Below are 16414 nucleotides of genomic sequence, written 5' to 3' on the forward strand. Positions count from 1 at the left end.
CTAGACATAATAATAGACAAAATGATATTACTGTTAAGTGTCTTGTCTACTTATTCACTATTTTAACAGTTCTGTCTCAGGGTAGAACAGTCAATTTTAAATACTTAATGTTATAGCTATTTGGACACTAGTAACACATTTACCTTGGTTGCATAAGACTGGATTGAAGCTAATTAACTAGGCTGATGTTCAGGACATTAGCGTGCAGCATTAGCATGTCAAAATGGTGCTAACTGGGGGGAAAGACTGTTAATTAATGGTGTAGCAGTCATAGAACATGGTAATGCCGATAAAGGCATTAACAAACTCTTTATACTGGTTGATAAACATGCTACTAATATATAATTCAATTAGCATGTAATTAAAGGTTCAATCTGTAAAGTTTGAGCATGCTTTAGTGTTTACACAGATTATTCTGTCTGTGTTGTTGTGCTGGTTAGCTCAGTCTATTTTTAAGATAATTGTAGCTAGTGTCGCTATAGAGCAGGGGTGTCAAACTCATTTTAGTTCAGGGGCCACATACAACCTAATAAGATATAAAGTGGGCTGGACCAGTAAAATAATATAAATAATAATGTCAACTCCAAAGTTTTCTCTATGTTTTTGAGTGAAAAAAAGTAAAATTCCGTAATGAAAATGTTTACGTCTATGAACTGTGTTTGAACATAACATGAACAAATATGAACCTGGAAATTCTTAAGAAAAATAATTGCAATTTTAACAATATTATGCCTTAGTTTATCATTTATACATATGCATCACAACTTACAGATCACAATGGATCTACAAAAACACAAAACATTTAGTAACAGGCAGAATATTGGTACAATTCCACATACTTCTCTTAAGACATTTTTGAGGTTATTCATACGTGTTCAGGTTATTCATATTTTGCTTGTAAAAGGCTTGTCTGTAAAGGTAAACATTTTTGTGTAATTTTCCTTTTTTTTTTTTTTGCAGTTTCCATTATTTATAGGCTATTATTATAGTATGCCACTGGTCTGACCCACTTTAGGTTGAACTGACCTAAAAGTATTTGAACATCCTTGATTGTTAATATCTTCAGTGTAATTTCTGCACTTCACAAATTCATCCCAGGGGCCAGATTGGACCCTTTAGCGGGCCGGTTTTGGCCCTTGGGCCCCATATTTGACACCTGTGCTATGGAGGATCAGCAGAAATCAGTGCACATGTTGCTATCATAAGGGTTGGAATCTGAGATAGTCGTAGGCTTAGATATAAGCCACTTTTATACAGAGATCCCAGAAAAAAAGTGAGATGGTGATCCCACCTTTTTTCCACCACTGACTGATTTCCACAGCCAAGCCAAAGGAGTAACAGAGGTGAGACAGGCTGGACATTTACACAGTGGACCTGTGTTCTGGAATTAAAGGGGCGGTGATGCAGTGCAGTGTATAGTGTGACATATTACTTCCGTGTCAGAAATACCCCAAATATGAGTCTCCAGAGTCGGCCCATCTTTGTCTGTTCCACAAATGTTAGCATGGATGGAGTCCTCTGCTCGAAGTGACAACAGCTCGTGGATCTTGGTGTCTCCACAGTTCATCTTTCTGGTCACATTGATACGCTTGTTTACTGTACATGATGGCCCGTGCTCACTTTTAAATCCCCCCAACGTGGGAGAGACAGCAGGCACTTATGAAGGCACTGGCATGGATTCTGTGGCAGCAGCCAGGGTGAAAATGGCACAAAGCTGTGGCACCCTGGCATGTAGCCACGGTGGCACCAGTGGTACAAAGCCATGCCAGTGCCTTCACCTGCGCCCATTGTCTCTCCTGCTCAGGGGTCACCATAATCAAAATGTCACACCTTGGTTGTGGAAGGAGAGGTGTTCCTTTCACATAGCGTTCCAGAATCATGACTCCACCTTTATCACGGCTCTGTTACTACCTCCAGAGGCGTTACAGAGCCGTGATAAAGCTGGGACCAAATGATCCCACCATTTTGTTTAAACACGTCATTCTGGAATAAAGACAAAATATTCCCATAACAGAAGTGCTGTGTAAAAGGGGCTAGGGTTAGTTAGCCAGGGCCAACTAACATCTAGCTCCTAGCACAAATTCCACAACCAATCTAAGAGTCTGTCCATACTCTGCAAGAACAGGCAAACTGAAGACCCTGGTGCTAAAAGTACTGAAGTAAAAAAAATGTCTGTTAAAAATATTTATAGGGTGGACTTAGCTAAACAAATACAACATGCTTATATGTTCAACTTGAATTGTCCAAAAATGTGACTTCAGTACTTTTAGCGCCAGGGTCTTCAATTTGTTTTCTTGAGGTGGCGAGAAAAAGGAGCAAATATAGTTCTGGCCAAAACATTTTATACTTAACGAGAAATTCAAGTGCAGAACTCCTGGGAAGTCCTCATTAGGGCCCTCCCACTTTTTGCATTAACCACGCCCACTTCAAATTTCTGACCAGTCATGCATTGGTTGTTAAACACCATACGAGACATAAATTCTGCCCAGATAATGTATAGAGAACAAGCTTTGACTCCAAAAAACAGGAACGTACCAAATTTTTCTGTTTTGGCAGAGTATGTAGAGACTTTTACATATTAAACCAGGTGTGCCAAAAATACCACCCGCAGGCCAAAACCGACCCGCCAAAGGGTGAATTTTCAAAGATAACAATCAAGGGTGTAAAACTCATTTTAGTTTGATCTCAAGTGGAACAGACAAGTAAAATAATTGCAAACTATCAAACTATCCTTCCAAAAAAAATTGTAATAATCTCAACAACCATCAAGAACCTGAAATTTCTTTAAAAACTATTAACAATTTTAACAATATTATGCCTATTACTAAATGTTTTGTGCATTTGTAGACCCACTGGGATCTGTAAGTTGTAATGCACATGTAAATGAGAAGCTGAGGAATACTACTGCCAAAATGGCACTTTTCTTTTTTGCACTAAAACAAAGAGAAACATTTGGAGTTATTATTTATAGGTTATGTTATTATTTTACTGCTCCAGCCTGTTTGAGATCAAATTAGGTTGCATGTGATCCCTAAACTAAAATGCGCTTAACACCCCTTTAATATGTGTGTCTTCACATAAGGAAAAACAAAGCAGAGACAATAAAAATGCTAACAAGACAACTTTTTTGTGGTTTCATTTATTAGTCCATTAATGAAAACCTTCCAGCATATGTCGTACCTGGTTGGAGAATTTAAGCCAATAACAGACTAAAGAGCCAGTGAGATGTCAATTTAGTCACATATTTATTACATAAATATATAGTAAAATAGACCGGCGACAATTACCATAAAAATATCTTCCTTTAAAACCCTGACCATAAACAAAGATTTGAAAATCACACATTGACATTTACAAACACGCTGATTGTCTGGACCTGTCATAAGCAGCCCACCACAAAAACCTGACATCACACCACCCACTGGACTCATGTTGGGAGGAGACAGAGGAGTGGGGTAAAAAGGGGGTGTTGCAGGTACGTAGGCAGCCAGGGATGGGGTAAAGATGGGGTATTCACAGGTGGGGGGGTGGAGGCGGGGGACAGGTCCAGGTGATAAACAGGGGAGGGGGGGGCCGGGTATGATGAAGCTGTGGGTGGTGTGAAAGGAGATCACAGTAGATATTCAGAGGTTTCCTGCACGTGTGTGTTTATTTGAAAGTCAAGACAGTGTGTATTCACTTAGCCCAGAGCGTTGCCTAAAGCTTTACTGTATGTCCTTGCATGTTAGTTTGCCCCTGTGCTTCGTGGGGATGAATCCTGAATATTGTTCCTTTTGCATGACTACTACAGTGACTTCAGACGGTCAAATAAAGAAAAGCAGAAACGGGGGGAAAAAAAAAATATATATATGGGTCTAATGTCTAACTGCACCAGGGACCAGGTGGGTAGAGTTCGTCAGTCATTGTCAGTCACAGAAAAGTAAACTGGATTCCACTCTTTTACTACAATCTATCGAGATCTGGCACCTTGGGATCAACCTAGAGACAGAAGACATCTCTGGTTGTCGGACAATGAATGGCTACGTGTTTCCCTGTATGCTGTATCCTCTGTCCATCGGTTTGTGGTTTAAAATGTATCTATTAATCTGTAAATATGCTATCATTTACTTAATATAGATGCTTATCTGGATCTATGCTCCCTTTGGTTTCACATTCTCTCAATAAACTTACATGCAACACCCTACAAAAGGCGTGTTTCACTCTAACGGCTGTTGTTTCCAGTCACATAAGCCTCAATACATTGAAACTCTCACAACATAACCTACAAGAACATGTCATATCCTGTCTTTGGCACCTACTAACTAACTACTAACTGACCCTGACCCGACAAGTCATGGCCCCTGAGTATCTGCAATACACCTCTCTTCATCATAATTTTCCCAGCATTCTTTGCAGTCACAGTGAAGCAAGGAACTCTTAAAGGAGTGATACAAAAGTAACAAATATAAAAATCTGAAAGTCATCGTATAAGCAGTTATGGTGAGTGTTATTTATAGCTCTATTTGTTAGTTTTAATATATCTACTGCTGGTTTGAAGTCTATATATTGTATTGTCTCCAATGTCGAGCAGGTGACAGACCAGCTGAACAAAGTCCTTGAGAAAATCTGAGGAAAAATACCGTAGAAATCGCAAAGCAAAAAAAAAAAAAAAAAAAAAAAAAAAAAAATTCAAAACCCAGAGAAAACTTTAACTTCACAGATTGTGAGGTTGTGTTTGAGCATGCGATTGGTCAAATATGGTGAAATATATAAACAGACCTGGTTTGCAAAAGATGTGTAGAAATTCACTGTCCAGACTTTTAAAGAGATTTTCGGCCCTTATGTATGTTAAATCAAGAAAATGTAAACTTGTTTTGTTTTTTTACAATGTCAACACTGCAGAGTTTACTTTTTCTTTATATTTATAGACACACCTGTCTTTAGATTTAAACTTAGGCCATTCTCTACTGTATAGGACAGCAAACTGTAAAATATTTAACAAACACATACAGTTTACAGACATTTGTACAACATAAGAAAGAAGAGTCTGACATGGAAACACCTCCAGCACCAACTGCTGCATACAAGACTCAAGTCCACCAGGTAATCTGCTTTAAAGCCCCTTTGTGGTCCTGCTGTCGTCAGGAAAACCTCTCTGAATCTTAGTGTTCTTTAATACATACTTATACATATATACGTTAATCTCTCTGCTTGGGACATGTGACATTGAATCCTTTCCGTTGTAAACAAAGTGAGCAGGAAGGTGGTAAAGAAAGGAGATGCTCCCAGTGGACATGAAGCCTTAAAGAGGTGGTTGTTGGTGATTTGCTGGTGCTGTTTAAAGTGGCTTGGACCTGCTACAGAACGGAAAACAGTTGATAAATCGACCCTTTTCTTTTCAAAGATAGTGGAGTAGAGTGTATATTTCTTCTGGTTTTGCATTCAACAGCGGGCTTTTGTATGTGCCAAAGGAGCTGATAGAGTATACTATGATCTGAAGGGATTCGACACAACAGTGGACAAGGAACATGTAAGGACCGGAGTGACAGGATTGGAAAATAGACAATGGAAAGCACCCTTTAAGGCCGGCTTATCAAACCTGAGCAGTTCTGATCCAATCCAATTTATTATTATTTTTTTCCTGACAAACATTGCATATATTCTCCAACCTACAACACATTTACTCTTATATAATTCATGTCATCTCTGATCTATAGCTCTAATTGATATACCATTAATACATAATGTACTTCTTTTACATTCTTAGCTGTCTAGGCATGCGATTTCCCACCCGTTTATAAAAATATCTCATGACGATAAATCTCTTTGTAGATAGTCTAAGCAACACTAAACACGAAACTTAGAATATGAGCTTTTATCGGAATAGTTTTTCATAAGTGCTTTATGTTTTTGCTTGGAATTTGACGCATTCCATTTCAATACAGAATAATTTAATGCGTCCATAAGCTGTTGATAATGTCAAGAGACTCAGCGACTGTGTAAGACAGTCAATGCACCTCAGTGTTGGATAAGATAAAATAAGATTTTTATTTCTTTTCTTTCAAGTGGGGGTGAAAATATAAAATTTTAACAGTCATTTACTCTAAATCAGTACAGCTACCGTTTAGATTTCAGTTCTAACAAGCTGAATATTTGCTTTAGAATTTCAACAACCTTCCCATGAGCTCAATATGCAGATTTGGCACTTTTTTTTTTTTTCCAGCACATTGGCTTCAATATTCCCCACTGAGTTCTGTTGTATTAACACAGATACGGAAAAGGTATTGGCATAGTTTCAGTTATTCAACATGATGTCTAGTGATAATCTTAAAACGCTCTCGGGAGTCCTCAACAGCTTCAAACCAGCACGTTAATCCACTCTTAACGTGACTCATTAACATGCATTCTCTAAGTGCTGTAGTCGTAATAATAAATTCTCTAGTGCCCTATGAGTCATGCTGTGAAACAAAGTCACAGACAAGGCTGGAGCAATCAATAAGGCCATCATTTGGAAAGAGAAACAAAATTACAAAGCCTCAAACTGCATCCAAGGCAGTAACTCTTCTTGCTTCAATGAAAACAGTCTGCCTTCTGTTTGTGGGAATCATTCAAGCCTTTCCTCTGAGAAATTACCCACTTTTGCAATCCAGTTTTCATGTCTGACAACTCCAGCGGTCTTACCTATAAATGATCCCCTCCTTGTTACTCTCCCCTCAGCCCACTGAACACGCTATTAGTTACATTCTTCAGAGGAAATAATAGAAGTCAGTGACAGGACTTTGTTGTACAGATGTCCGTCACGCACTGCGGCCTAAAAAGGTGCTTTTTTTTTTTTTTTTGTTGAGGTTCAGGGTGGGTGGATGGGTGGGTGGGGGGAGTGAAAGCAGGTCAATCAGATCTCAGCATCACAGACGTTCAGAGGAAAGCATTCGCACACTAACACGCACAAGTCACAGTTCTCTCACATAAACATGGACGCTGACATTCACATGCACACACCTATGTACATGCACAGCTGTTGTTTTACCTTTTCAGTATGTTACAAGCTAAACGGTAAGCACACTGAAACAGAACAGGCTTGTGGATGGAGAAACAAAGCCAACCCCCCCCTTCCCCTCCAGCCTGGATGGGAGCTGTGTCCAACTGTATGTATACAATTAACCAACAGGGCGAGGGAGACCTGGATATTGCTACTGGCACACCCTAAGATATACTGACTAGAATCTGATTTTAGACTAGGATTTTACAGACTGTATGGCCACAAATTTGCTTTTATAGAGATTTGAGAATTAAATAATGATGTATGCTTTATTTGGATAGTCCACCTACAGAGTTTACATAGTATCTGTAACATGTCAACAGCTAATGTTAATTGTTTAAACAAATATTTATACTTCAGCACATGGTCAAATGATAAAAAACAATCTTAAACGATAGTTGCAAGCAGTTATAACGGGGTCCGAGTAATCCCACAGAATTCAAACCAAATCCACACTGCTCTAATTGAAGCATCCCCATTTAACTGAGAACTTGTCATGTTTGTCTAGCTTAACGCAAATACTGACGGACTAATTTGAAATAGGTTGAAATGGGTGTGGCCTATTTCAGCAAATGCAACTCAATATGAGAATTAAATAGGTGAGTTTTGGATTGCGAAGTTATGCAATGAGACATGTTACATATTATTTTAGATGTGGAGGTGTTCTGGCTATGTTAGTGTTTTATTCTAAAATGGTGCAATGCTATCAAACACTGACATGTAATTTGCAAACAAAATACAAAGAATCATTCATCACTACTCAAAAAAAAAAGTATTTTTTTGTGATTTTGCAGTAGTGTTTGTGTCACGATACAGATCAATAGAAAGAAACTGTCAATATAAAATATTCAAATGCGATGGCATAATGCACGGTTCACTAGTTATTCAACAAAATGTGATTATGTTAACTCTACTGCCTCTGCGACTTACGTGACTCCACTGTGTGTTTTTTACTTTTAAGATAATCTGTAGATGGACTACCCAGTGTTACCATAAAAATAAGATTGTGTTTTCATGTCAAACCAAGCTCAGACAAACTGAGCTTCAAAACACTCCCATCCAAACAAAACATAAAAACATATAAAAACAGACAGGCATACGTGAGCATGCTCCCGCCTCCAAACATGAATATTTTCATTTTGGGCTAAGAAAGCAGTGAGGGTGTGGAGTGGATGCTTTAAGGATGAGGTAGACCTGACGTCTACATCTTTTCATCCTGACACTTGTCCAGGACAGAATAGTGCTGAAAATATGTGCATCTTTTTGACTGTGAACTGTGAAGACAAATAAAGATGAGCTAACAATGGTTTTCATCTAAGGTTCATCATCATTTATTAGAAAATGTTCTTTTACCTGAGAGAATCCTTCAATAGCTTCCTTTACCCAGTCACAATAAGTGGTCTGTGTTTGTGTGTGTGCATGTGTGTGCGTGTGTGAGGAATTGGTCAGATGCTCTTAGGTGGCTGCACTTTTTTTTTTTCTTTTTTAAAGGAAAAAAAAGCAATTATGGGAGTAATTCTGCACAAATGAAACAAAGATCTGATTAGACCAGAAACACATGAAAGGTTCATTCACTCACTTATTGCACTTCATTAAAAAAGTTATTGTAAACTTTATAATTTCATTAAGTGTCTTCGCCTGAAGGCTCTGTTTATATGATGGATTAAGCTAATTTAGAAAAGACATATAAATGGTGCAAAAGGCATTTGGCTTGGGTGCAATTAATACTTTTTTTTTTTTTTTTTTTTAAGTTTGTAACAATTGTCACTGACTTACAATGTGGGTTAAGGGGCATTCAAAGTGCTTTTTAGTTAAGTGCTTATGAGGAATTGATGGTCAGCAAGTTGTAGATGTTCATTTCAATTGGGTGATGTAGTTTCTAAAAACAATTCTGATTGCAAACAAACCAGGTCAGATTTAACTACAGTTAAGTAAACTTTACTACATACATACCACTGATCAACATCATACACCCAAAATACACTGACACTACATTTACTTAGTCGTGGAATAAAAATGTTAAAGCTTCTCACACATATTGTGTAATGTATGTTTGATGTATGGGCTTGTCAAATTTTTCGATTTTCAGGATTAAGTGAAACCACCAAACAATGAGAGCACCGATCAAAGTAGACATATCCAAATCCTCCAAACTACACGCATATACATGCACACACACGACTTTCCGAGCAGTCTTAAACAAAAAACAGCACATCTCATCTTATATTCTCCACAACATCCCCAGTACCCCTCCTACTTGTTCTCTGGGACCTGGACTTCTACAAATAATGTGAGCTTCACCCTTGACCCTGAGGACCAGCCAGTCAGCTGGGCTTAAAGGCCAGGTGAGCCGAGCAGTCCAGACCCTTGCCCAGACAAAGTACCATGGGTCTTTGTACTTGGGGTCAAAGAACCTCTGGAAATTCAGGCCAGGTCGAATTTGATTTCATATGTCGAGACTGGCTCGGTGTTACATTGAGGTCATCTTTCAGAGGGACTAAGAGGGAAATTGCATAGACATCTTGCTACTTGCATGTCTTCATAAACTTTACATTTGGCATAGGGGGGGACCAAACACAACCATAAAATCAAAAACAGCACAGACAATCTCTACCCTTGTCCAATGTGTCAACGTGTTAGAAAAAACATGATAATAACATTTATGGAGGAGGAGTGGGCATGGAGGCCCAGCAAAGCCAGCCTTGGAAACCTTGGTATGCTTATGTTCGCTGTGTCAAACTGATACATTTTCTTATTTTTAGCTGGAGATGTCAAAGATATTGGCAAAAAAAAAAAAACCTAATCAGCTGCAAACTGTACTCTAATAAATCTCAAAAGTCTATCTTTGTCTAAACCGATCCTTGCAATAAACTGGTCAACTTAACAGTGGATGTTTTGCAGCAAACTGAGCATTCAAGGTTTTTTCCAGCTGGCTCCTGTGAGGCAGTGGGGCTGGTGGGCAAATGGGGAAAAACTCGTATTGGACTTTTCCAACTCCGATGGAGCCGTCCAGCAGCCAGGTTAGCTGACATTCATGCCAAATAACAACATGCTCATCATAAGTTCTATTAATGTCCCCTCCCCCTCCTCCCACTTTAGCAACAAAGCAACCCCAGTGCCCTACTGACCTTTAGCCACTGTGGCTGCTGGCAACACACTCACACCAATAGTTTGGAACCTGATTTCATAGGTGAATACGTACACACACACTATAAGCATTCATGTGTAGCATTGTCGCACATTGTGGTGAGTATATGAGGGACAAGAATCTATCTCTTTGCAAACAAGAGGAGGCACAGGTTTTATGATTAATGTCATGGAGATTTTCTGAATATGGATCAGCATGCATGTGTGAGAGTGCACACATACAAATGTATGAAGCATTACACATTATTTAGCTTTTTTTTTTTTTTTCTTCTTACATGACATTGGGATGGAGCGGATAAATTTACTTCTGCGCATTTTCTGCAATATCTGGTACATTTTGAGTGTTGTAGGTCTGTTTGTTTAGTATTTACATCCTTGGTTATGGCCAAAATAAAAACAGAAATGAAATAAAAACAGAACAGAAAACATACAAAAATACATAACATCGTATTGCACCTTGCAGATGGGCAATATATTCTCAGTTTTGTTGGTTGTTTGTAACGTCTATGTGACACCACTATTTCTTTCTGCTGGTGTGTGGAAGTTAGGTTGTGGGTGCCGGGCTCAGGTCCAGCCCCCTCCTGTCAGCTACATTCAATACCAAAAAACACTCAGACATTATACAAAAGTCAGAATCCCTCAAGCTCTGGGCTGTTCACATTTTAAAGTTACAGTCTACTCTTATTGACTGTGCCAGATTATTTTTAATCCAACAACACTTTCGGATATTTGTGTTACAACCCAATCGTTGGAAAACCAAATCTAATATAGAGAGCACCAGAGCTTGAGGGAAGGCTCCTTTTGTAACTTGTACTGATGCGTACAGACAAGCACATAATCTTAACATATACATTTTTTTATATATGCATCTTTGCACTTTTACATGTGCCTGCAAAATATGACTCCTCCCAAGTTCCTTTGAGTTTTGTGTTGTGTGAGGTATGATAAGATTGTGTTTCAGGTTTTTTTTTTTTTTTTTTTTTTTTTTGTATTTTCAGTTTCCGTTGCATTATTTTTCGTGTTTGTGTTTTTTTTTTCTCCAAAGTTGTATTTCATAAAAAAAGAAACAAAATATAAAAAAGAAATTCCTGTTTTCGTTGGTTGAAAATTCCTCCTGATAAAAGGGGACGGACAACTGGACAGACACACAGACAACAGATCAGTTGGCTTATCAACACAAACTACAGATGTGAAAAAGAAGTGAAATATTTTCTATGTTACACTGCACGCATGGTCAAAAGTGACGACAGCTGTTTTTTTTTCCTTTACACAGAGCAGTTTAAGCATCAAAAAACAAACAGAAAAATACGAAAACAATGATAAAATGAAAAAAGCTCAATCTCCAATAATTTTGTTCAGGAGTCTTTTTTTTAAAAGTCATCTCTTTTCATTTTGTTTCATGAATTTATAATAATTTCATATATCTTTTTTCTTTTTCTAAATCAGACTCAGAAGGTAAAGCAGCATTTTAACCCCGACTGTCACACACACATACCCAGTCAGCTCACAAGATCAAAGGACAACAATAGTTTTTTTTTTCTCTTTTACAGTTCTTTTACAAGGACATGATCCAAACCTGCATCTCTGGAATGCGGGATCTTTTTCTGATCCTCACCATATGAGCGTTGGAGGTTATCCTTTTGGAAGGAGCTGAGGGGGGACATTTGGGGTTGCCAGCTGTCATAGGAGTACAGGCTGATGTGGGGCGGTTGTGGAAACGAAAGGGAGACCGTACATATTCCTCCATTGCCATCTCCCCTTCCTTTGAGTGTTTGTTGTCATCGTCTTTTACAACCCGCCACATCACCCTCTCTGACCCATGTCAATAATGGCAGTGAGGGTTTCAGACCCTCTGCTTTTTCTCCTTGTCCCAAACTTTCTTCGTTCTTCTCGTACATCCTCACATTCTCACGCTCAGTCTCTCTTTTCATCACTGCTGCTCTGCTGTTCACATTCATTCGGTGGCGCCGCTTTCAAGGGCAGTTATGGCCAGCCTTGTCTTACAAGGAAGAGGCCTGGATTTTGTTTGGTGTCAATGATTTAGGGGCAAAATCACTCAGAGATCAGTGGGTGAAAAGCTAGGGAAGAGGGGAGGGGGAGAGAGGAAGAGGATGGTGGCAGGGACACTGTTTGGAAAAGGTTGAGAAATGAAATGTTAACTTGGAACTACAGGAAAGATGGAAAATATACAGGAAAAATAAGCAAATCTAAAGCAGGACCTCTCTCTACCCCTGGATTTGATAATTAGTTGGGCGTGGGGATAATGTGCTGTCTAATACTGACACTGTGACAGGTTTGGGACTGGGCCCACTGCGACTGTCAGCCTCTGTTAAACAGAGCAGGTCAAGATGCCCACTGAAGGTGGGTAAAGGGCAGTGGCATCATGGGGCTGACTAACATCTGAATTAATTAAGAGCCAATCAAGAAGGGAGAACCACTGATTAGTGCAAAAACTCCCACCAGCCTGGCTGGGTGGGGGCCGTGACGACGGTGACGGTGCATTTCAGTTTGAGCTGTGCTCCAGAAATGGCGTCATCGTGGACTAGCAGGGCGGGGCAAAGGCATGTGATGTGAAGTGAAGTGCTTTGAGGGGTCTCTTTTGAGCTGGGGCAGGTCAGGTTAAGTTGAGGTGTGGTTTTTCCAGTTCCTCTCAGCTCCCAGCAATGCTCCAAAGAATGAAGCTAGTGAGGCTTGGCCATCTATTACAAGTACCCATGATTCTACCATACATTGCTCTTCTTTGCTTCTTCTGAGAGGTGAACAACAGCCACTGAGGACAAGTGCCCAGTACAATCTACTGCTTTCAGTATAAAATAATTTCAGTCTCTCTCATCTTTTATCCTCTTCTTGTGTGGAGAGTGGTAAACCCAGTTAGCTTTGGCTTGGCCCCAAGAATTGGAATGAACAGAGTGGCCTGTTATTATTAGATAATAATCATAATCAAATAGGCGTTTAGCTGGTACACTGCCAATTTGCCATGGATATTTAATGTGTGATCTAACAGTTATTGTTGTGGGCACTAATAAAGTGCAAGAGACCAAAAGAGCTGATGAGTTGTAATAAAAGAAATCCTACTTTAGTGAGAACTTTAACAATATCCAGTGGCACATATTAGAAGTGTACCATGGAAGATTAGCATGATGCAGAAGTAAACTGCTGCCATTTCTATGCATACTAATTCAGTGGGCGAGGCCACCATGGGTTTTCAGTTACTCTATATGCTCTGTTTCTATTGTCTTCGTTCGATGCGTATCCGCTGCACTCTACATCCACACTGTCCTTCTCTGAGTTGCTTTTTGACAGAATAAGTGATTCCAAATTTTTAAAGATGACACTTGGTCCCACATAACAAAAAAGGAAAAAAAAAAGATATAACCCAAATGTAATGGGTACCATCCCCTGGAGTTGGAGAAACCTTACAGTCCAGGGGGATGGCTGGCCCTCCTGTCTTCAGTGGTATTTCATTTCAACCAAGTGATAGCACTGAGGGGTGTATGTGTGTGTGCCATGAATGTTTTTGTCTTTTCATGTCTACAAGTGTGCACCTACACAAAGAATTATGCACATTTGTGTGTGTGTGTCGCTCTACACATGCGCCAACTTGAACGGTGTATGTCTGTGTGTACGCTGTGGGCAGCTGCCCTGTGTCCAGAGAGGTGAGGTAGTGCCTGACACCACAGGGGCAGTTCTGCTACCCCAGCCTGGGGGTGTGTCCACTCTGAGGTAAATGGTAGCCTTCTTGGCATTTTGCCTGCTCTCAGTGACGCCCATGGTAAAAAAAGGCATATGTGTATGGAAGCCTGGAGGGGCCACACTGAGCTGAGTCCATGAGGAGAGGACTCTGTACAAACCCTGCAGGTTAGGGCTGTATACTGACACTGCTGTGCAGTGCGTACAGTAAAATGAGGCATTCACGTTACTCTGAGGTGATGCTGTGTGTTTTTATGTTAAAGTGTTTGAGAGAGATACAAAGAGAGAGAGAGAGAGAGAGAGAGAGAGTGTGTAACATGAGCTTTGTTGCCTTGCTACCGGTCATTGCAATTTAAACCCTCCTAAGAGGCTGGATGTGAGAGTCAGCATGGATTTACCTCTGACCCTTGGCTCTGAATCTACAGTCCAGCTATTAAATTGTATTCCCTTGCTCTATCTGTGCTCCTCTCCTCTCTCCTCTCCTCCCCTCTCCTCTTCTCGCCTTCTGAGTGTCTCCCTTTTTGCCTTTCTTCTATTCTTTCTTTCTTGCCTTGAGTTCAGAGCCTCCTTGAAAAGAGAAGGACTTAATTGTCATTCATAAGATGTTAGGCTGCTGGCACAAGCAGCAAAGGCAATGACAAAGCAAATGTGTGTGCAAGTGTGTGTGCGTGTGTGTGTGTGTGTGTGTGTGTGTGTGCGCTGTATGTCACAGGAGGTGGTCCAATGACAGAAATGAAGGTAGATATGAAGCCATGGTCTGCATCTTTTTTCAAAAGTAGATAACACAATTTCATAAAACTGGAGGAGCCTCGTAAAATATAGCACCAGTTTAACAGGGATCTAAGAACAAGAAGAAGCTCCAAAACAGCTGTAACGGCTCAGATAGAGTTGAGGACTTATTAACTAGGTCTGGTAGCTTTGCTTTTACAGCAGCCATTATACACCAGTTTAATGCTTCAAAGCATCTGTGGAAATTTCAATGTGCAGTGTTCACTGAATGTTTGTGTGCCTGTATGACTGAGCATTATATGTTATCCATTATTCTGAATTACTCCCTTAACACTTATTCAGAAATAATACTGAGAGGTGTTGGTCAGCATGGAAGCTGAAGACATGGGCTTCAAAAAACAGGTGATCTTTGACCACTACAACGAACCAAAGGGCCGTGTAAAACAGGCCCCTGTAAAAGAACTGAGGTGGAACAGGCTGTGGATGTGTATACATATGTGTGTGTTAGTGTGTGCGTTTCTGGATCTGTGTACGTGTCTTGGCAAATGGCTACAACTCTTACTAAATAAGACATCATGCTCAGACAGAAGGGCCCCCACTCGGATTTTAAAACAGGGGTAAGTAAAAGGAGGAGAAAGAGGTGGAGGAGAGGGTTTTCAAAAAAACAAAATCCTTTGTTTGTTTGACTCTCCTGCTGCTGGTGTGTTGTTTTGTTATTGTTGTTTCCAGTTTTAAAACCACTTAATGTGATGTCGGAGAAATAATTCCTGCCGAGGACTCTCCCTCCATCCTTCCCCTTTTGAAAATGATGGCCCTTCCCATCGCCCAGTTTGCCTCTTCCGTTTCAGTTGTGGCAACTGCTGTTTCACACTTCCTGGTCCTCAAAGACCTCCAGGAAGAGCGGAGGGAAGAGTTCGTTGGGACACTCCACCTTCATGTGAAGGAAGCGGCTGGCGTGGCATGCCCCGATCATCCGCAGATCAGTCACCTTCATCAGGAGCTTAGGCCAGAAGTGGGGAATGTTGTGCTTTCGGTAATTGATGTAGTGCTCAAATGCCAGCAGGAAGGTCTCCTGGCATTTCTCTATCTTGTCCATACATGTCAGGCCAGTGCGGTCTGTGGAGGTCAGAGAATGGGAGAACAAAGGTAAGAGGATGTGTGGCACAAGAAAGAAGTGGGAGATATGTGGAGACACAGAGGAAGAGGAGATAAGAGGCTGAAAAGATAGGAAGACAGGCAGAATCAGTGAAAGCCTCAGCAGAAAGATGAAAAGAAAGACTTCTGTTACCTGCTTTTCTTGCAAGAGGTAAAGATTGAGTTAAAAGACACATCATGTCTTTATTTCCATCCTATTATTAAAAATGTGTCAACCACAATGAATATAAGAGAACTAAAACAAGATAAAACCCTTTAATCACATTTAGGACAAAAGTTTTTGGTTTCAGCACTTAAAAAAAAAAAAACACTTATTATTGAGGGATTATATGTGGTGGAGGGGGCAGATTACAATGAACAGTAAACCCAAAGACCTGACCTTCCCCCTCCAAGCATCTAAGAGAGAAAACCTCTGGTGCTGAAGATTGAAGCCAATGTGAAGTACCAAACCTGCAGTTTCTTTATTGGCCACTAGGGGCTCCTGCCAAAACTTAATTGCCTTAAACTCCCATGTCATAACACCCAAGTAAACAGCACAAATAAACATGTTCACAGCCTGGTACAAAATAAATTATAGCCAATTTCTCAAGTGTTTCTGTACGTTTACTGATTCTTAGTTAAAATCACAGGTACTATATGGAGTTTAACGTAACAGTGTTAGCACTGTGGTCGTAG

General features: G+C 40.0%; 1 protein-coding gene across 1 annotated transcript in view; it reads right to left on the reverse strand.

Moving 5' to 3' along the window:
- Window positions 1-3943: 3943 nt before the first annotated feature.
- The window catches only part of LOC115410559 (thyroid hormone receptor alpha-B), a 158357-nt gene continuing 145886 nt past the window's right edge, over window positions 3944-16414 (reverse strand). Inside the window, exon 11 of the mRNA XM_030122248.1 lies at window positions 3944-15700. Within this exon, the coding sequence (XP_029978108.1) occupies window positions 15450-15700 (251 nt within the window). The 3' untranslated portion in view covers window positions 3944-15449. The remainder of the gene's footprint in view (window positions 15701-16414) is intronic.

Source organism: Sphaeramia orbicularis, chromosome 19 (genome assembly GCF_902148855.1).
Source record: "Sphaeramia orbicularis chromosome 19, fSphaOr1.1, whole genome shotgun sequence".
Lineage (NCBI taxonomy): Eukaryota > Metazoa > Chordata > Actinopteri > Kurtiformes > Apogonidae > Sphaeramia > Sphaeramia orbicularis.